General features: G+C 45.4%; 1 protein-coding gene across 1 annotated transcript; it reads left to right on the top strand.

The window, feature by feature from the left end:
• Positions 1 to 13,096: 13,096 nt before the first annotated feature.
• Positions 13,097 to 13,972, top strand: Otud6a (OTU deubiquitinase 6A). The gene has a single exon (XM_075958766.1). The coding sequence runs from the start codon at positions 13,097 to 13,099 to the stop codon at positions 13,970 to 13,972; it is 876 nt and encodes a 291-aa protein (XP_075814881.1).
• Positions 13,973 to 23,015: the final 9,043 nt, after the last annotated feature.

The following is a 23,015-nucleotide window of genomic DNA, read 5'->3' as shown; positions in this document are numbered from 1 at the left end:
CGACTGGGAAACTTCCTCCCTGGTGGATAGCTTTCATAGTTCTAGAGGGTGCTATGCAAACTTCTGAGGGACGAAAATAAATGATGGTCTTACCCAGTGTTGGACCCTGAATGCTATAATACCAAACTGCCAGGAAATATTTGCTCAGTGGTGCAAAAATACCATGTGGAACCAACCATTCTCTTATTGGATTTGAGGCCTGCAGCATAGGAGGAAATCTTTGCCTTGTACTGAGAACTTAACCAAACGCCTATGGCTTGGGAGGTCATAAACACCAAAGGGGAACCCACTGTCATTACTTTGCTAAGTGGTCATGTTATCAAGCAGTCTTCTAAATATCTATACCTATACCTATACCTATACCTATACCTATACCTATACCTATACCTATACCTATACCTATACCTACAGATCTGTGCTCTGCTCAACCTTGGTCAGAGAAGCGTCTATTTGTGGTGTGTGGAAGGTAGTGTAGAGTCTCAACAAGTCAGGGTGCTAAGAATTAGTGACTGGGTGCTCAGTTCTAAGTGAATCATCTATACCAACCCCCCCCATCCTCAGGACTCTAGGAGCATCCTAGAAGAGGAAGGGGAAAGAGAGAATAAGAGCCTGCTCATGGAAAGGGGGTCTATGAAATGCTATCTTTTGGACATCATGCGGCTATTGTGTTCACGAACTCAGAGCGGCTGTGGTTATCTGATCAAGTGCTTGATCAAGCCATTCAAAATTCCAGCATGGGGGCTGGAGAGATGGCTCAGTGGTTAAGAGCATTGCCTGCTTTTCCAAAGGTCCTGAGTTCAATTCCCAGCAACCACATGGTGGCTCACAACCATCTGTAATGAGGTCTGGTGCCCTCTTCTGGCCTTCAGGCATACAGACAGAATATTGTATACATAATAAATAAATATTTTAAAAAATTCCAGCATGGATGGGGGAATAATACATGTTAGCTGAGGAGCCACTAGCAGCTGATGGCTTCTAAGGAGGGCAAGAATCTTTTCCTTGGAGCTATGGTCACGCGTGGGTGGCCCATGCTCAGGGAGTGAGCGCACACTCATTTTCCATGTGCATGTGAGCAGCACCGAGAGAGCTCAGTGAGAGACCAAGAGAAGACATGAAGCTGGGAGGGGGTGCTGAGGATAATCTAAGGTGACGGGCTATATCCTTTCGGCCCATATCATCCTCTCGAATAAATTGTTCCTTTAGCCCGCCTTTGTCAGGTATTTTATGACAGCAGGGAAGAAAAGTTAACTAATGTAAATGCCATTCGCAATCACTCAAAAATAGGAATTCATAAGAGTAAATCTAACAAGATACATGCAGATTTACATGCTGAGAATGATAAAGAGGTAATGAAAGAAATCATCAAAAATTTCTATTTGAATAAATAGAGATGAGGGCAGAGTGTTCATGGTTGGAAGAATCAACATAAAAATATGTCAACTTTCTTCAAACTGATATACACCATGCGGTGGTTTGAATAAGAATGGCCACATAGGCTCATATATTTGAATGCTTAGTTACCAGGGAGTGGCACTCTTTGAAATAATTAAAAGGATTATGAGGTGTGGCCTTGTTGTACTAGGTGCTGCCTTGTTGGGAGATGTATTACACTAGGAGTGGGCTTTGAGGTTTCAAAAGTCCAGGTTGGGCCCAGTTTCTGTCTGTTTCTCTCTCTACCTATGCATCAGGATGTAGCTCTCAGCTACTGCTCCAGAGCCATGTGTCCAGCCATACTCCCTGTCACGATGATAAGGGAGGACAAACAAAAACTGTAAACAAGCCCCCAACTAAATGTTTTCTTTTCTAAGAGTTGCCTTAGTCATGGTGTTCCTTCACAGCAATGCAACACTGACTAAGACAGAGGGGATTGCTGTGGCGGGCTTGACCATGCTGCTGTTTGGAGGAATATGAAAAAGTTTGAGACTTTGGACTAGAAAAGAAGTTGAAGATTTAAAAGGAGCTTAGAGGACCATTATGGTAGGAATAAGGATAGTAGTGCTGAGAATAATGTTTCTCCATCTCAAAAGATATGAAAGGGAAAGAATATTATTAGCTGGCCTAGAGACCATTCTTGTGATATTGTAGCAAAGAATGTGGCTGATTTTTGCTCCTGTCCTAAAATTCTGCCAGAGGCTAAACTAAAGAGTTCTTGGATTAATGGTATTGGCAGAGGAGATTTCAAGACAGCCCAGTGTTGACTGTGTTATATGATTATCAGTGGTCACTTTAATGCAGCTATACAATGAAAAAGAGCAAGTAGAGCAAGAAGAAATACAAAATGTGTGAGGAGAAAAAGAGAGCCAAGAAATGTTTTCTTGGAGCCAAGTCCAGTGCTCAAGGAGATAAAATTTTTACAGAAAAGCCTGTTGCTAAATGAAATAAAGGTAGTGGTGATCTCAGCACAAAACCCCACCCAACTAATCTTCCAACTTGTGAAAAGCCTAAGTGCTGAAGGAAATCATCAACAATAGAAAGCAGATGCCAGTGTAATTGAAGGAGAGGGCCATGTTCCAGCCCCAGCAAGCAGCAGAACTTGGCAGCTTTGGCCATGTGGTTCTTGCTTTAGAGTCAAGGATAGAAGAAATGGGTTATGGAATCTCCCTCTGCAAATAAGGGAAGCTGCTGAGGCCAGGCATGTGCCTGGGATGTCACTACATGAAGGCGCACAGAGGCCATTGTGTGAAGCTGTGAAGGTGAACCCTGGATGGCTTTGGAGATCCCAAGATGTTAAAGCTGCCAGAGTCATGGGATATATTCCATTTCCTCCCTGATAGTACCAGTGTCCTACTATTCACCTCTCCAGAGTTCTTACCCCTTGTCTATGGTCTCTTTTTTCTTTCCTGTTTTTTTGTGGCGCATAGGTCGGGGTTCTTTAGAGGAACAGAAGTTATAGAATCAATTTATGAATATATAGAAAGGAGATTTATTAGAATGACTTATGTGGGGGTTTAACTAGGCCAAAAATTACTGTCTTCCAACAGAAATTCCAAGAATCCAGTAGCTGTTCAGTCCATGAGGCTGGATCTCAGCTGGCCTTCAGTATATGCCTGAATACCAAAGAGGTAGGTTCTAATGCCAGTGAAGGAATGGACTTACTAGAGAGAGCAATATCATTTAGGAAAAGAGAAAGAAAGCTTCTTTCTTCCATGTCTTTTATACAGGCTGCCAGTAGAAGGTGTGGTTCCATATTAAAGGGGGATCTTCCCACCTCAGAAGATCTGGATGAAAGATGTATCTCTCTACCTCAAAAGATCCTGATTAAAAATGGGTCTTCCCACTTCAAATGATTTAGTTAAGAAAAAAAATCCTCACAGGTGTGCCCTGCCATTTGGGTTTTAGTGAATTCCAAGTATAGTCAAGTTTGAAACCAAGAATAGACATGACAACAGACCAATGAGATTGGTTTTTGCATATATAGACAAGAGTATTCTAAAGTTTACACAGAAAGTTAAAGAACTAGACTAGAACTAAGAAATAACTTAGAAAGAGAAGAATTAAGTTAAAATGATGTAGAAGCCCGCTTGTTTGTTCCCAGCTTCCCAGACTCGAAATAACCACACAGGAACTGTATTAATTAAGTCACTGCTTGGCCTATTAGCTCTAGCTTCTTATTGGCTAGCTCTTACATCTTAATCTAACCTATTTCTATTAATCTGTATATTTCCACGTGGCTGTGGCCTACCAGAAAGATCCCATATGGCATCTGACTCTGGCAGGGCTACATGGCTTCTCCTGACTCTGCCTTCTTTCTCTCAGTATTTGGTTTAGTTTTCCCTGCTTAGCTCTACTCTGCCCTATCACTGGCCAACGCAGATTAATCAATAAAAGTAACACATATACAGAAGGACTTCCCACACAATTTCACCTTTTCTGTTTAAATAAAAAGGAAGGTTTTTAACTTTAACATAGTAAAATTACATATAGCAAAACAGGTATAAGCAAGAATTACAGTTACAACATTTATATCTACTTTATCTAAGGAAAACTATATCTATTCTTCAACTCCATCAAAGACCCCAGAAGAATATAATATTGCCTAGGTTAGCAGAAAGTGCATTGTAAGCAACTTCCAAAACTCTAGAATTTACAGAGACATCTTGCTGCCTGGACAGACACCCAAAGTTCTTCTGTATCATTGAAGCATCCATCTTCAGCTTACTAGCTCATACTATCCAGCAGACTTTTCTACAAAGCAGGAAATTTGAAGATCTGTTCTGCCTTGTAATGGCAAAGCACATCAGTTGCTTTCTTCTGTGTCCTGCAGAATGTCTGGCAGACTCTTTCATGTAGCAGGAACCCTAAAGGATCATCTCACCTTTAGGCAGGCTCAGCGTCATTTCTCTGTGGGTCCTGCATGTCCACTTCATACAGCATAACATCAAGCAGTCCAGGCAAGAGAAGTTTCTTATCCAAATGGCTAACCAATGCAATAAGGAGCCTCTTCCGTGACCATCATCCTCTTGAAGTAGCTTGATCCTGCCAGAAGCAGATGTGTCTCACTGTCATGAAAGGTCCTAAGTTCTTAAACATTTTAAATGCCATATTATATAGTTTTTGAAAGGTTTGAAGAATGCTTATCCATCTGAAATGCATCTCTATACATCTAGAAACTCTAACAAGTTTGACTATTATAGATGTTATCTATTAATCTATATTTCTTAATTATATGTTACATTTTTAAGTGAGTTGGACAAAAACAATACCTTAATCAAGATCAGAAATACATATATACAGTATAACAAAATTGACCTTAAATTTGTATCAATAAACCGAGATCCATACCAATGTAAATATCTATAGCATATTACGTAAGCAAACATTTATAAACGATATTTGGGAATTTGGGCATAGTTCTCTCCAAACTGCTTCCTGCTTTTTGTTGGGCAAAGTATTTTTGGGGGTGTTCATGGTGACCTTTTGGGAGGTCTTGATCCATCAAACCACATTAGTCTGGAAGGATTTTACATGTTCTCATCCTCTGTGGAAACCAAAGGAGAACCTCTTTTCCAAAGCAAAAAACCCTTAGACCCTAATTCTAAAGACATGGTACCTTTAAAATATCTATGCTGGTTTAGCTTAGCAGCCCATACAATGAAATGTCTCTCTATACTTAGCTCCTTCACAGTCAAAAAAATTCAAAGAAAATAAAATAATATACACAATCCAGACTCTGTGTATATTCCATCTTTATGTGGCTTATTTTTCTTTTTTTTTTTTTTTTGGTTTTTTTCGAGACAGGGTTTCTCTGTGGTTTTGGAGCCTGTCCTGGAACTAGCTCTTGTAGACCAGGCTGGTCTCAAACTCCCAGAGATTCGCATGCCTCTGCCTCCCGAGTGCTGGGATTAAAGGCGTGCGCCACCACCGCCCGGCGTGGCTTATTTTTCTTATTCTATTACTTTTTCTACAAGTTTAATATTTATTTTATTATCTTTAATCCTTTAATCTATAACTGACTGTACTCTTTTTATTACATTTACTGTCTCTTTATTCTCTTTCTTTTCTCTCCCAAGCCTACATACATTTTTTAAACACACTGTGTCTCATTTAGGTCTTTTATGTCTGAATTTGTCCTTATTGCGTATCTGTAATCTTTTTCTGACCAGGATGGCTTCTTAAAATGTTAAGAACTTCTTAAAAACCTAGTGGCAGCATTGCTAGGGTAAACACGGCCCTGCCTGCTTGCTCTGCCCAGTCCAAGATGGTGGAAATCCATTCACTGCCTCTGAGACTGCCGTGTGGGAGCCACGCTTATCACCTCAACTCTGGTAACTAGTTGGCCCATACTGCTACCTAGTAACTTGCAGCATGCTGCCCACCAATCCCATTCAAGTGTTCAGCCTCCTGAAAAAGCCAGAGTTAGTACTGGCAGCGCAAACCAGGAAGCTGCCCCCTTTGAAACCACATGTTTGTTTTTCTTTTCTGTGACCACTGAATCAGGAAGACCTCTTTTAAAGGAGCTGCAGTATGCTGCCATCAAGCAGAGCCCATCCAAAAAAAATGTAGCTTAACTTTGTTTTTTAATTTCTAGAATTCCTTTCCAAGCCCCCTCAAGTTTTATGTAAATTTAACTGGCACACATTGGAGCACCAATTTGTTGTAGGAGCCTTCTTGTTCATTCCTGGCTGCCCAGACTCAAAATAAGCACACAGAAACTGTATTAATTAAGTCACTGCTTGGCCTATTAGCTCTAGCTTCTTATTAGCTAACTCTTACATGTTAAATTAACCCATTTCTATTAATCTGTGTATTGCCATGTGGCTATGGCTTACTGGCAAGGTTCCATCTAGCATCTGTCTCTGGAGGGGCTACATGGCTTCTCCCTGACTCTGCCTTCTTTCTCTCAGCATTCAGTTATTTTCCTCCCACCTAGTTTTACTCTGCCCTATCACCAGCCAAGGCAGATTCTTTATTCATTAACCAATAAAAGCAAGACATATACAGAAGGACTTCCCACACCATTAAAGGAAATGATTTACCTGATTCTAAGACTTTCTATACAATACAATTAATAAAAACTATCAGATGTTGGTGGAGGGATAGATACAGATCATTCCTTGTAAAATAGAGCTTCTAGAAACAAACTCATAAAAATATGCCCAACTGCCACCACCTGGGACCATGTTTGTATTTGAGGGCCATGCTGCTATGGGGGCCATGCCAATCTGAGTGACTTGCACAGCCACCTGGTGATGTGGGAGTCTTCTGTTTTGTGTTGATTTCATTGGTTAAATAAAGAAAACTGCTTGGCCCTCTGATAGGGTAGAATTTAGATAGGCGGAGTAAACAGAACAGAATGCTGGGAGAAAGAAGCTGAGTCAGGCAGTCGCCATGATTCTCACTCCTGACGCAGCCACAGGTTAAGATCTTCCCTGGTAAGCCACCTCGTGGGCTACACAGATTATTAGAAATGGGTTAGGTCAATATGTAAGAGCAAGCCAATAAGAGGCTGGAACTAATGGGCCAGGCAGTGGTTAAAAGAATACAGTTTCCATGTAATTATTTCGGGTAAAGCTAGCCGTGAGGGTGGCCAGGTGCTGGGAAAGTAGCCTGCCGCACCAAACACAACACCCTGGGGCCATAGTGACATCCTGGCCTGGGCTGATACCTAGGATCATGTCTGAGTCCATGATTCTATCATGGCCAAAGTCTGTGTCAATGTCTCTAGCCCATGTTGCCACCAGGGACCACATGGATGATATAACCTGTAACCATGTTGGTATTTGAGAGCTCGTTGCCACCAGAGACATGCTGGTATGAATGCCCTGTGCTGTCACCTGGGGCCATGGTATCCAGCCAGGGCTGCTGCCATGAGCCATGTCTGGCTCTGTGGCCCTACAGCATCCAGGGAGGGTCTGAGTTGATATCCATGGCTCCTGTTACCTCCTGAGGGCCATGCAGATGACCAGGGTCTGGTCAGCCACCTAAGACTGTAGTAGGAGCTGCCGGCCTGCTTTTCGTCCTGCCCAGCTTCGGCATAGCTAGTTTTACACCAGAAATAACAACACACAAACTGTATTCATTTAAACACTGCCTGGCCCATTTCTATTAATGTGTGTAGCACCAAGGTGCGCTTACCAGGAAGATTCTAGCCTATGTCCATCCTGGGTCGGAGTTTCATCGTGTCTGCCCCAGAGAGCAGAGCTAAGGCGTATGAGCTCACTTCCTCTTCCTCCCAGCATTCTGCTCTGCTTACTCCACCCACCTACGTTCTAACCTATCAGGGCCAAGCAGTTTCTTTATTAATTAACCAATGACCTTCCTACATCATAAGACCATGTCAGTGTCTAAAGGCCATACTGCTACTGGGGCCATACTGATCTGTGAGGCCAGTGCTGCCATCTGGGGCCATGAAGACATCCAGGCCTAGTCTGTTGCCCATGGCCATGTCTGGTTCCACGGCCCTGCAGTGACCAGAGTCTGGGAGGATGTCTGTGGCTCCTGTTACCACTGATGGCTCTGTTGTGTCTGGTCAACCGCCGGAAATCATGTTGGTAAACAAGGGTCATGCTCAGTCATGCTCCATCCTGGATCATAATGGCCCGTGCTGACACTGGAGCTGTAGTTATGTCTGGGCCCGAGCTGGTGCCAAGGGCCATGTCTGAGTACATGGTCCTGCTGCAGCTGTTGTCTGTGGTGATTTCCATGGCCTGTGTTAGCACAGGAGGTCATTGAAACCATGCTGTGCTGAACCAGCCATGCCTCACACTGGGATAGCCGACCCAGCCCCTTGCTGGTTACTGTGGCAAGAAAGATGGCCCTGCCCCTCAGGAGAGAGCTCACCCTCACACTTGGAAAATATGTCCCATCCCTCAGCACAAGCATATCCCTCACCTGGACAGCACACTACAGCTGGGCAGCACCTAGAGCCAGCTCTGAGGGTGTGAGAGCAACAGAGCTGACCCCAACCCTCTTGTCTGCCATATGGTGGCATGGGTAAGAGAAAGATGCCCTCCCCTTTCTGCCACTTGCTACCTGTAGCAAGTAAGAGAGCTGGTCCTGGGGTCACTGGAGGGAGAGAACTAGTCCAGCCCCTTACCAGCTCCAGCACACAGAAATGCAGATCCTGCCCCTTGCCTGGGCGGCACACTAGAGCTGACCCTGTTGGCAGAGGTGCAGGTGAAGGCAGGCGAGTTGAACACCCCTTGTATACTCCTACAGCAATTGGGAGAGAGGGCCTGGCACCTTTCCTGGACAAAACAGTGGAACAGGCTCTGGTGGTGTGAATGTGGATGAGAAAGACCCAAGGATTTGAAAACAGAATTGGCCCCGCTCCTTGATGTAGGCTGCATTGGGTGAACTAGCCGAGGCAGTGCTGGAGAACTTGCCTGGATAGTGAGGATGCAGGAGAGCTGGCGGGATGACCAACCCAGCTACCACCCAGGCCCAGAACCAGGGCTATGGGTTGACCCACCACAACATCCACCTCATCTATGAACTGTTGGAACAGGTGAAGGAGACAAACCTACAGATCCAAAACAGCAGGGTCTCCATGACACAGGACAACAACAGGATATCCAAGTGGAACAGGAGTGAGGGTCCATTATTGGTGGTGTAGCAGAAACCAGAGGCCTCGAGTCAGACCAATGACTTGTGGCAATGAATATTTGCAAGTTAAGATGAATGAACTAAAGGCTGAACTGTGTGACTCAATTGGCCACACTACAGCTTCCATGAAATATTCTCCTTTTTTGTTTTTGTTTGGCTTTTGGTATTTCTTTTGAATTGAGTTTTGATATGGGGAGGGAGGTTGCAAGGGCAGAGGTCAGATGTGAGGGAACAGGAGATAAGAGTTATCGAAATGCATGGTGTGAAATCCACAAAGAATCAATAAAAGTTAAAAAGTATACCCAAGTAATTTTTGACAAAAGTGTAAAACCAATTCAATGGCAGAAGTATAACTTTTTCAAAAAATGGCTTAGAAGCTATTGGATAGGCCTAGGCAAAACCCCAATGTAGGAGGAGACTACTTGTTTGTTTCCCAGCCGTCCAGATGGAAATAAACACATAGAAACTATACTAATTCCAGCACCGCTTGGTCAATGACTCTAGCATATTCCTAGTTGACTCTTACATCTTAAATTAACCCATTTCTATTATTCTGTGTATCAAGACAAGGCTGGGGCTTACTAGTAAAGTTTCATCGTCTGTCTTCTTCAACAGCTACGCGACATCTCTCTGATTCTGCCTACTCTCTCTAGATATATCTCTGTTGTAGTATGAGCGGCAGTCTCCTTTCCAGGCACCCAGCCGCCCCCACGGCTAGTTTTACCTGAAATAATTTCACGGAAACTGTATTCTTTTAAACATTGCCTGGCACATTAGTTTTACCCTCTTAACCCATTTTTAATAATCTATGTAGCACCATGAGGTGCGCTTACCAGGAAAGATCTTAACCTGCATCTGTCTGGAGTGGGAGAACCATGGCGACTCCCTGACTCAGCTTCTTTCTCCCAGCATTCTGTTCTGTTTACTCCACCCACCTAGGGGTTGGCCTATCAAATGTGCCTAGGCAGTTTCTTTATTAATTAACCAATGAAAGCAACAGATCAGAAAGAAATCACTCCCACATCATATCTCTTCCAGCCTGACTATATTCTGCCATGCCATAGGCCGAAGCAACTTTATTCATTAACCAATAAAAGCAACAATTATACAGAAGGACATCCTATGTCACCCTAAAATCAAACCGACACAAAAACCAAAGGTCTAAGCTTCAAAACTTAAAACAAAGTAAAAAAAAAACAGTCAAAACACATCACCATGCCAGGCAGTGCTGGTGTGCACTTTTAATGCCAGCACTTGGGAGGCAGAGGCAGGGGAAATTCTATTAGTAGTAGACCAGCCTGGTCTACAAAGCAAGTTCCAAGATGGCCAGGGCTCTTACACACAGAGAAACCCTGTCTTGAAACACCCTCTACAGTGGTTTAAGTTTAAACTCTGAAGTTGTAAGTCTCTCAGTTAAATAAAAAGACAAATTTACCTAATCTCAGAGTCGTTTTTTTTTTTGAGTGCTGGTGGTTAAATGCAGGGACCTATAAATGTGTTCAAACACTATCTATACATGTGCTCCAACAGTATGGCTGAGCTACTCCAACCTGATTTTTTTTCACTGAAGAAACTCCGTCTGTTCTCTGTACTGAATGCACTAATTTGCATTCTTACCAATGATTTGTATGAGCTCTGTTTTCTTAATATCCTCCACATTTATGATTTTTCTATTATTGATAATAGACATCTTAGTAGGTGTACTATGGTACTACAGTGGGATTTTAATTTGTTTGAGCACTTTACATGGAACTTTTGTTATTTGCAAGCTTTCTTTGGGGAAAAAAAGGTGTCTTTGGGCTCTTTACACACTAAAATAAAGTCAGGATTTTTGGTGCCATTGTGTTATAGAAAAATAAATTTGAACTATATAAATATACATGTGAGTGTCTCTCTGTGTATATGTATACATGTGTTTGTGTACATGTTGAGGACCAAGTCCAAGGCCTTGTGGATTTTTAACAAAGTATCTTATCACTCAGCTAGACCTGTAGTCTTCACCAGATACTAATTCTTCAACACACATATACTTTACAAATACTTTTCACATTCTGTTAAATGACTTTATAGTTTTGTTATTCTTATAAAGGTCTGGAGTAAACCTCCAGACATAGAGCCCAACTGAAACCCCACAAGGGTACCCAAAGTACACAGAATAGGAAAGACGTGACACTGAGCAAATGCTGGGGGCACTGAATATCGGCATGTGAAGCAAAGGAATTTATCCATCATCTTATTCCAAAAAAATCAGCAATTCAAAACAGGATAAATATTTAATATAAGACCTTAACTGTAAAACTCCTAAAAACAATAAAGTTTCACGACATTGCCCTTTGTGGTGATTTTGTGGTTAACACACACACACACACACACAGACACCCCACAACCACCACTACCACCACCAGCAGCAGCAGCAGCAGCAGCAGCAGCAGCAGCAGCAACAACTAAAAAATGTAAAAGATGACCATGAAGGTACGGCTCTTTCCTAACATCTGAAAGACATATCATCTACATGTATAAGGGTTTCAATCTGCAGTACCAGAAACAGTCATTAGATGTGAGCCCATTAAGGCCATAGTGAGATTATCACGACACTAACATCGGTGTACGATTTTTAAAGGTGACAATACCAAAATGCTGGTAAGAAGACAAAGAAACTGGATGCCTCATTCACCTCTCATGTAAACGAATCAGCTACAGTCTTTCTGGAAAACAGTCTCTTTAAAAAGAATGTGAACTGAGAATACAGCACAAGCAATTTCATTCCTGGGCGTTTTGTCCAGAGACATGAGGACTTACGTTCACACAAAAGCCTGTGTGTTTGGTGGAGAACATACCTCTGTGGAAGTGTCTGTTCTGGGTGGTTGGTTTGGAATTTTCTGAGACAGGGTCTCAACATACTCCAGGCTGGCCTGGAACTTTATACGTCTCCCTGGATGATCTTGGAAGGTTTAGTTCTCCCGCCTCCACCTCACAAGGGCTAGGGTTACATGCTTGCTTTAACAAACCTGGTTCTCAAGTGAAGAATGGGGTAGCATCTAAACGGCAGGTTGGGAACTGTAAAGACAAAAATACTGATTATCATACAATAAAAGCATATTTGAAAAAGGTTTGTGGGTTTTTTTCCTCACAGACCTTTTGCAGCAATCTTTTGAAACAAACATTTTGAAAGCAACCAGGAAGAAGTAACCTGATGAACACTGGCTCATGATGCTTCCTGGAGATTTATTCTAGAGAGCTCTTGTAGGGAGACAGGGACCCAGAAGAAGGGGTGTTTGGATGATTTCTGTTAGCAGAAGCCAAGAGATCCACTTACTTGTAGTGCGTGCCTCTGAAGAGGGAAGTTCCTGTCGTCTTGCCCTGAGATGGGACTCATCGGGTTTGAAACAAAAATTAAAAAGACTCTGTGTTCCCAGAAATGCAAGGAAGTGTCTTTGTTCTGATACACGAAGATTAAGAGGTTCAGGTCAAGAGACCTGAAAAACCAGAGAACGCCGCACTGCCTCCTGGACACAAAGAGAAATGCCAAGTTCAGGTCAGAACGTATTTAACTGATAATATTTATCGTGTGGTTATCAAGCATGGCCTGTGCCTGTGTTCTGTCCAAACTTGGAAAAGAAGTAGGCAGTAAGAGTGACTAAAAATTCTACAAGCCCAATTATCGCACACATTGTGTAAAGGCAGGCTCCTAGGAGCGGCTTTTAAACTCGGTTTAAAAAACCAGAGGCGTGAGGTGCTACAGGGTCTACTGAGAACAGACTTAAGGGCCCTCAACAGCCAGTCACAAAGCCCAGGCGTGTCTGGGGGCGTGGCCCTGAGGCAGCAGCCAATAGCACGGAGGGCCGTTACTAGGATGCTGGGAACAGCCTCAGAAGGAGGCAGAGTGCCACAGCTTCCTTGGGCAGCGGTTCTGTGAGGCGGTCTGGTCCCTAGGGCAGCGGTTCTGTGAGGCGGTCTGGTCCCTCGGACGGCGGTTCTGTGAGGCGGTCTGGTGATTTGAACTGTTCCAGTTTCCTTCCAACTACAATTCTCGCCTTCCACTGCGATAATGGATGACCCCGAGACCGAATTCCAACGGGTGATCCGCCGCCATTATCGCGAAAAAAGAGAGCTGCAAGCTCACATCCAGGCCCTCGAAAGTTCTGTCCCGAAAAATGACAGGAACAGAAGAAAGCAGGTGTTTGCTGATACTGCCCGTCTCAGGGCCGAGATGGAGCAGAGGCACCGTCAGGAACTGGAGAGATTTCAAGAAGAGCCTGACACCAGCGTGGAGTCGATTGCAGCCAACCTCAAAAAGATGAACCTTGAAAATGTGCCCCCACGCCCATCGAAGGCCCAGAAAAGGCGTGAGCGAAGAGCTAACCTGCAGAGACAACGCCCGCAGAGGATCCCAGTGGCCCAGAGCGAAGAGCAGGCCGCCTACCGCCGCGAGGAGGAAGAAAAGGTCGCTGCCATTTTGGCGGCTAGAAGTCTGGAGATGAAGCCCATCCCTGCCGACGGCCATTGCATGTACCGTGCCATCCAAGACCAGCTGGTGTTCTCGGTGACTGTGGAGAGCCTGCGCTACCGCACGGCCTACTATATGAAGAAACACATTGATGACTTCTTACCTTTCTTCACCGAACCCGAGGCCGGCAACTTCTACACCCGTGAGGACTTCCTGAGGTACTGCGATGACATCGTGCACAGGTCATTGTGGGGTGGCCAGCTGGAATTGAGAGCCATGTCGCATGTCCTGCAGACCCCCATCGAGGTGATACAGGCCAACTCGCCCACCATTGTGATCGGGGAGGAGTACACCCGGAAGCCGATCACACTGGTCTATCTGCACTACGCCTGTGAGTTCGGGGAGCACTACAACTCAGTGAAGCCCATCGAGGCCGCGGGCACCTCCGCCGCTGCCATGGCGCCGCGCCTGTTCTAAAAGTTTCCAGCAGCCACGGACCTCGGCTCTACGCGCCATGTTTCTGCCATGCTTGACACCTGCAGATCCTGGGAAAGCTGGAACAGCTATGGCATTTCTCAGTAGGAACACTTGCATTTTCCTTGGCTGGTTTATTTTCTTCCAAGATTTACTTAAATATTGAAATTCGTCCCTTCCAATCCTGCCTCATTTTGGTTGTTTTGTTTTCCGACTGTTATGTGTGTCTTCTTTGGGGGACAGGCTTACGGACGGAAGAATACCTCCTCGGGACAACCAAGAGACTTAGGTTTCATTGAGTCTAACTTCATTTGGCCCTGAGGTACTTTTGTCTCCTTCAGGCTTCAATTAATGGTAAGCTGAAAATGGAAATGTTGGACTTTGCTTATTGTTTACCCGGGCGTGAATGAGTTTAGCAGAAAGGTTCAGTTTGTGGGACTTTTCCTTATGTATCTATCAAATCACTTGATAAGAGGAGTTTGTGTGGCTGAAGTGGTTTATGAGTGTTTTTCATTGTTTTTTCCAGAAAAAAAAAAGCCACAGCTGGCCGTTTGGTTTGCTTTTAACCGATGTTCCAATGCCAGGGTCACGAGCAAGTCTTCCAGTAGTAATTTGATTGTTTTGTTTTTCATTCAAACTTGTAAAGCTGCAAATGGATTTTAGTTGCTCAATGTTTTCTGAGCTTTTAAAAAATATGTTTTCAAATTTAAATGCTAAGCGTAACTGTTAGATACAGAAATTCAGTTTAAATGAGCCAGTAGAACAAGTAAGGGTTACCTCAAAGATGTGGAAGATCTGAATTTAGTGACTTTCCTTAAGAGGAAAAAAAATTAAAGCAACTTTTGGAAGTTCTACGGTAGTTGATGAGCTTTATGTAAAAGAAAACAGTGAACAATCCAGCTCTGTGTTTGTTAAGGATGAGTTGATATCCTGAATATGCCAAAAGAAGAGCGGCACGGAATGATTTGTGTAATTTCTAAGGTTATTCATAAGGTCCTAGATTTCAGTGAAGTTACTTCAATTCATTTTGAAAAACCTTCGTCCCTTCCAAATGTTCCCAAATAATACATGTCGGTTCAAAAATGTTTAAAACCAGTTGTGCAATGTGTTAAAAGATAAAAACAGCATTTGAAATACTTGCTATGCATTTCTTGTGTCTGAAGTTTGTAACCCAGATGGCCTTCAGTAAAGGACTCCTAAGAATAGGAACCGGTTGGGGGTGGGAGGGGACAGATGAGGCTTTGGGTAATACACCTGCAGCCTTGGTGGCAGCAGTGTTTCCCAGGCTGGAATTTGGGAGGAATTTACTCTAAGGATGCCCTAGACTGATGTTTCACTCGGTGAAACAAGAAAGGGCTTCATTTAGTAGTCTCTGCTGCTTGATAAAGAGCCCTCAGCCAGGCCAGGCTATGTTGTAGGAGTTAGTCTACTTCTGGATGTTTCCAAAATCCAAATGGGGAAATCCTGACAGACAGCTCTAGCTATGGAAGCAAGAAGTTTCAGCTAGTCAGTGTCTGAAAAAAAAACCACAGTATTGGGTACATTATGGGAAAAGAGCCCATTAAAGGACAGGGACACTGGGTTTGGGAGTTAGGGAGGAAGAGGGGCCAAGCTTTGGAGGGAAAGCAAAAAAAATGTGCTTGAAAGGAGATGTTATCTACAGAGGAAGGCCTGGCTGGGCAGGAGGGTGAAGGCTGAGCACAGAGACAGCCTAGGGAAAGCCTTCAGAGGCTGCAGTTGAAGCTGAATAGGTGGGCAAGATAAGAAGAAGCAGGCCATCAAGAGGTTTTTCGAGTGTGTTTGTTTCGTTTTGTTTTGTTTTAAAGATGCTTGAGTAGACTAGACCACAAGGACAGGCTCTAGGGAAGGGGCCTGCCTAAGGATGTGAGTGAGGGCTACTGAAGGGCTATAGAAACAAAAAGGGTGCCTTGTGGGGTGGGCTTGTAGAGCAGGAGCGGGGGGGGGGGTCTGTTTGGCTAAAACAGCGGCATATTGATGGACAGAGGCCGACTGACTGGAGGCAGCACACCGTGATGGGCAAGGAGGCCTGGCTACAGGTCACAGACACAGACACTGGCTGGTGGAGGATTCTTGGTAGGAGAGGTGAGTCAGTTGGGGTGAGTTATACGGGGAAAGAAAAAGATGGGACAGGGGCCAGGTTTGGGAAGGGAAGCTGACTGGAAACTAAACCATATTCTAGGGAAGGGGTCCTAGAAAGGGTGGGACTGTTTGGATAATAAGTCTAGAAACTGAGCTTCCCAGCTGTGGGCAGAGGAGAGGGCTGGAAATTGACCAAGTCACTGAAGAGGCCAGGTTGGATGGGTGTAGCAGATGACAAGTGAGCCCCAGCCCATGGTTTTTGATGGGAAATGATCCGGTTAGGCTAGGGGCACCTGCTAGGGACAGGACACTTTCTGAGGAAGGGGTTCCGGAATGAGATGAAGCCTTCCTAGGGAAAGAGGCGTTGGCTAAGTAACCAATCAGCTCGGAAGGGAGGGGTACTAGATAAAGGATTCTGACAGGCACCATACAGCTTGAAAGGTTGGTTCGGGCTGATCCAGGGACACAACTTGGGGAAAACAGTGTTGAGGAGAGGAAGAGAGCCCAAGAAGGGGATAAAGGCATCTGGGGTCCAGGTTGGAGAATTAGGCCTGGGTTAAGAAGGAGTCCTAGTTTGTTTAGCAAGGGACACAGACTGGAGAAGCCACTATCCTGTGAAAGGTTATGGAGGGAGAAAAGAGCCTGTCTTCGTCTGGAGTGTATATAAGGAAGCAGGCTCAGGTGGGCAGAAGAGCTAGGGTATAGGAGTAGCAAAACAAAGGCGAAGGTCATTGGTAAGAAATGATAGGCGAGGGAAAGGGACCCAGCTGGATATGGGAGAGAGGGACATAGCTCTGGGCAGGGGAAGGAGGGGAGGCCTTGGCTGGGAAAGGGATCATAGGGTGGGGAGAGAGGGCTGGCTTAGTGAAAGGCTGGACAACGGAAGGATGCCTAGTTTAATTAGGAGCCCAAGGACAGGGAAGCTGACCCCAACTGTTAAAAAAGAAAAGGTCTGCAGAAAGGGCCCAACAGGTGAATGGCCTGCCTATTGGTACAGAGAAGGCACAAGGTAGGAAAGGGAACTCGGATAGGAACTTGAAGGCAGGAGCAGATGGTGTCTTAGGATAAGGAGAGCTGTGCTCAAACACCACAACCAAACAACTTGGGAGCAAAGGGTTTGAGAGAAGCCAAGGCAGGACCTCAAATCAAACAGGCCAGGAACCTGGAGGCAGGAGCAGATGCAGAGGCCATGGAGGGGAGCTGCATCCTGACTTGTTCCCTCTGACTTGCTCAGCCTGCTTTCTTAAGAACCCAGGACCACTAGCCTAGGGATGGCGCCACTCACAATGGGCTGGGCCTTCCACCATCAATCACTAATTACGAAAATGTTCTACAGACTTGCCTACAGCCCGATTATTTTATTCTTCTCTCATACACTATATCCTGACTGTAGTTTCCCCCATCCGACCACCCCTTCCTCTCCCCAAATACACTCCCTTTTTATTTTCCCTTTAAAAAAGAGGAGGTCTCCCAGGGATATCAACGGAACATGGCATTACAAATTACAATAAGACTAGGCACAAACTCTCATATCAGGGCTGGATGAGGCAACACAGAAGAGGGAAAAGGGTCCCGAGTGCAGGCAAAGAGTCCGAGATAGCCCCTATTTTCACTCTTAGGAGCCCCACAAGAACACCAAGCTACACGACCACAAGGTACATGCAGAGGGTCTAACTCAGACCCCTATAGGATCCGCGATTGTGGCTTCTGTCTCTGTGATCCTCTCTGGGCCCTGCTCTGTTGATTCTGCAGGCCCTGTTCTAATAGATACAGCCACATCTTTTGAAGGCATTTTCTCAGTCAAGGTCCTTCCTCTCAGGACAATAGCTTGTGTCAAGTTGACATAAAACTCTCTAACACGTACAGCTTAAGAGTCCCTAGCGGATGAAAAGATTCTGGCTAGGATCAAGTTCCTCTGTGGTTGAAGTGGTGCAAGCTAGAGATGCTAGTTCAAACTGAGGAAGGTTACCTGGTTACCAAAAAGGGTCTTTTTGTAGAATATTACTTTAGCTATGTAAAAATGTGTTTATGCTGCATTTGTTTAACTAACGGGAACCCTAAAGGTCCAGCTTCTAGGGCTCTCTCTCAAGATTTTAAAAAAGGACTGTACAATAAATGAAGGGGGCTAAAGTCTGAGGGTTAAGAAATGTATCCATGTTTCTATCCATGTTTATTTATTCTTATTCTCCTTCTTTTTCCTTATTCATCCTTATTCTCTTTGTTCTACCCATTACAAACTTTCCCAGTCATATATGGCCTTATAGCCAGCAATTCCCCAGCCCTAGCTGTTTCCATGGCTGGAATTCTTTTGCCTTATAGAAATCAGGTAAGAGTTTTCACACACACACACACACACACACACAGAGAGAGAGAGAGAGAGAGAGAGAGAGAGAGACAGAGAGAGAGAGAGAGCATGCTCTGAGGTGGGAGTGGCTAGTGCACATCTGGTGAACTCCTCAATAGAGAAAAACAGTTAAAGAAATTAAATCATCAGGGAATGCTAGAGGGGAAGGGTAGCGGGGTACGCTACATTTTTAGGCAGTTAGAAAGAGCTAAAAGGTATATTTTCAGTAAAATTATGAATAGGGCATGGATTGTTTACAATCAATGTGCTGCTTCTTTTTTCCCAACATGTATAGAAGACACCGGGCAACCAGGCAACCTATGTAAACTGTCAGGGGAAGCTAACGGCTCCTGCTCTGATTAGCACATTCACCAGACACCGCAATTTTGACAGGTCTAGGTATGAAGTTTACATTTATCGCTCTAGGCGGTAAAAACAAAGAGGAGGCCCAAGCCTCTAAATTTTCAGTTCTGGGATATGCTGGTATCAGCTGTTCTGGTCGTGGGTGTTGCGGGTCTCTCTCTGGGTTGCGGTTAATTGTCTCTTCTGCTGTCCTTGAGAATAAGACACAATCACTAAGTGTCCTGAACTAAAATCACCAGTAAAGTGAGGTGAAAGTGAGCATCAAGGGTTAGGAATCTTTTAAGTGAGGTAAAAAACCAGGGCATGCTTATTCTTCTATCTATCTCAGCAGCTTGGGCAAGTAGTAATTCTATGTCCTTGGATATCTGTGACTATCTTAAGTGGGATGCTTTTGCCTGGACCCTAAACACTGACCAAATGCCTGCTAATAAATATAACTGCAGGAAGGCAGATCTCCGTGTTTTCCTAGGAGAGAAGAGCAAGTCCTGGCAGTGGGAAGCTGTTTTCAACGTAGCTGGGGAGATGTGATTAGTGAGGCCGAAAGGCATAGAAAGCAGTTCTGAGCTACTGAAAACCTGCTACAGGGCCTACCTGTCCCTGGAACACAGGCCGGGACGAGTGAAAACTGTGTTGCAGAGCTTTAGTTTGGTTACCACACAAGGGCCGAGGAATGGGGCCTGGTAATGGAAGGGGTGTAAGGGGGTATATGCCTAGCAGAAAGGGAGACCAGGTTGAGAATGGGCTTAGGAAAAGAGCTTGGCTGTTAAAACAGGGGCATAAAAAAATGAAGACAAAAAAAAAAGAAGACAAATTCAGTAAATAAGGGCTGAGTGAGCGAGGAGAGGAGCAAGCCTAAGTAGGCTAGGGGTTGGACGGGTAGGTGAAAGGCAGGCTGAAAGGCACTTAGTTAGGACAGGCTACATGCTGGCCTGGGATGAAGAGGGAATTCCTGACTTTTAAGGGCGACAGGACTACCTGGTTAGAGGAGGAAATAGGTGCTTGCTAGGCAAGGGGATCTGGGGCTATCAACACACTAACTGCGGCCAGAGTCTGAGGGTTGGACACTGTTGCAGGTGAAGGAGAGGCTGGCTGGGAGAGAGGCACGCCAGCAGGGCGCTAACTGCGGAAGAGGACACGGGTCAACAAAAAAGGCTCTGCAGTGTGGTTGTAAAGAAGACTGCTAGTTCCTTCTTTCTTTTTTTTAAATTTAACATAATTTCTTTATTGATTCTTTGGGAATGTTACATCATGCGTCCTAATTCTGCTTCCCCTAATCCAATTCTCCCATTGCCCCCATATCCTCCCCCCAATCCTGGTAGTGCCTCCCACCAAAAGAAAAATTTTAAAAATCTAAATAAAAGAAGCAAATGAAAAAGCAAGTAAAAACAAACTAAACAAACAAACAGAAAACCTCTTTGCTCCTCCATCTTTCCCACCTCTCTAACACCTCTTCATTTGTCCTGGCGGCATTGGGAGCAGTGTATCACACAGCATACCATTTTATCCAATCAGCTTTACTCGCAAATGTTCATTACAAAGAGTCGTTGGTCTGGTTCAAGGTCTCTGGTTTCTGGTACACCATCCTCACTGGATCCTCACCAAGAGGATCCTCACCGAGACCCCTCCCAAGTCATGGAGATCCTCTGGGAATCTTTCCACAGGATCAGACCATCCACAAGTTCCAGCAGGTCCTAGAGGGGGTAGATGTTCGGGTGGGCCAACCCAAGGCCTGGCTGTGGGCCTGGGTGGTAGCTGAGCTGCTCAGTCCGGGCCACTGGGGCTGCCTGCCTGCCTCGGGTAAGAGGGTGGCGCCAGCTCCCCTAAGCCCATGCCATCAGGGTCAGTTCTTTAAGGTGAGGGTTGAGGCCACATCTTCCGAGTGCTGGGTGGGGGCAGCGCTCTGATGACGGCCGGGGCCACCTCTCTTGCTACAGTGCCCAGCAGGAACAGGGTCAGCTTTCCCGGGGCCTGTGAAGGGCAGAGCTGACTCAAGATGGCCCTGATATCATCAAGCATGGTTCCTACGGTCCCCTGAAGTGACATAGACCACAGACATCAACACAGACGCCAGCTGGAGCAGGACCATGGACACAGACGTGGCCCTTGGCAGCAGCTTGGGCCTGGATGACCTCCTGGCTCCAGATAGGAGCACCAGCTACTGAGATCAGGATGGTTCTGGCCACAGCACACTCATGGACCCTGACAAGGCCACAGGTTTCAGCCCCAACCCTGGGCTTCCACGTGACCTTCGGTGGTAACAGGGGCCTTGGACTTCTGCACAAATCCAGGCTGCAGGAGGACCACAGATCCAGACATGGTCCTTGGCAGAAGCCGGGTTATTTCTTTCTTTTTAAGACATGATCTCATTGTGTATCCCAGGGGAACCTGAAATTCATTAGGTAGCCAGGCTGAGCTCAAACCTGAGATCCTCCTGTCAGCCCCTCTAGTGATGGAATGACAGACATGTGCCACCATGTCCAGCCTCCACCCGAGAAATTCTACAACAGGTGTCACCAAAGATGACAGATTCTCAGTTTGTGGCTAGTTCCTGAATACAAGAGAAATAACTGCTCCTTCTTGGGAACCCTTGATATCTGACTTGGTTTGCCACCCACTGCCACCATATCTGCCTATGGCAGGAGTGAGTGGGAAGTAGTAACTCAGGCCAGATTCTTATCATGCTCAGGACACAAACCAAGAATCCTTATGTGTAAACTGGAAGGACATGAGGTGTTTGTACCCTGTTCTTTTCCTATAACCGAGACTATTGGGAGCAGTTTCCGTGTCTGCAATAGTCACGGGACACTAGTCTCAAAGGGAACCAATTCCAGAAGTAATTTATTTGCTGACTTACTTCCCGTTTTCTTTTGGTGCATCGCGGTACCTTCTTTCTTCTTGCCTTACTAACTGGATGTATACTTAGGTTCAGAAGGCAGACATGTTTTCAGGTTTGAAGTCTAACTCACCAACCCAGTTTCTAGTTTTGTGATCTTAGATAAGATATCTAATCTTCCTTGACATGTTCCCTCCTAGATAGCATGGCATGATGAAGACTTGCCTGAGCTACACCTCTTGAGGATGTGAGAAGCATTAAGTAAGTTTACGTAGAAATGGTCGAACAGTGCTAGTTAGTTTTCATCTCTATATAGGTGACTAAGAAATGACAGTATCAGCCTTGGCAGTAGTCACCCCTTAATTTTGTCTGTACTGGCATTTTGAAACCAAATATGATTTGAACTTTTCCCACAGATCCTTCCATGCAGACAAGGCCATGTCTGGTTCCACGGCCCTGCAGTGACCAGAGTCTGGGAGGATGTCTGTGGCTCCTGTTACCACTGATGGCTCTGTTGTGTCTGGTCAACCGCCGGAAATCATGGTGGTAAACAAGGGTCATGCTCAGTCATGCTCCATCCTGGGTCATAATGGCCCGTGCTGACACTGGAGCTGTAGTTATGTCTGGGCCCGAGCTGGTGCCAAGGGCCATGTCTGAGTACATGGTCCTGCTGCAGCTGTTGTCTGTGGTGATTTCCATGGCCTGTGTTAGCACAGGAGGTCATTGAAACCATGCTGTGCTGAACCAGCCATGCCTCACACTGGGATAGCCGACCCAGCCCCTTGCTGGTTACTGTGGCAAGAAAGATGGCCCTGCCCCTCAGGAGAGAGCTCACCCTCACACTTGGAAAATATGTCCCATCCCTCAGCACAAGCATATCCCTCACCTGGATAGCACACTACAGCTGGGCAGCACCTAGAGCCAGCTCTGAGGGTGTGAGAGCAACAGAGCTGACCCCAACCCTCTTGTCTGCCATATGGTGGCATGGGTAAGAGAAAGATGCCCTCCCCTTTCTGCCACTTGCTACCTATAGCAAGTAAGAGAGCTGGTCCTGGGGTCACTGGAGGGAGAGAACTAGTCCAGCCCCTTACCAGCTCCAGCACACAGAAATGCAGACCCTGCCCCTTGCCTGGGCGGCACACTAGAGCTGACCCTGTTGGCAGAGGTGCAGGTGAAGGCAGGCGAGTTGAACACCCCTTGTATACTCCTACAGCAATTGGGAGAGAGGGCCTGGCACCTTTCCTGGACAAAACAGTAGAACAGGCTCTGGTGGTGTGAATGTGGATGAGAAAGACCCAAGGATCTGAAAACAGAATTGGCCCCGCTCCTTGATGTAGGCTGCATTGGGTGAACTAGCCGAGGCAGTGCTGGAGTATTGTCTGGATAGTGAGGATGCAGGAGAGCTG

The sequence above is a fragment of the Microtus pennsylvanicus genome, chromosome X (assembly GCF_037038515.1).
Source record: "Microtus pennsylvanicus isolate mMicPen1 chromosome X, mMicPen1.hap1, whole genome shotgun sequence".
Lineage (NCBI taxonomy): Eukaryota > Metazoa > Chordata > Mammalia > Rodentia > Cricetidae > Microtus > Microtus pennsylvanicus.
Note: the sequence above shows the minus strand (reverse complement) of the source record. Positions and strands in the feature narration are given on the sequence as shown.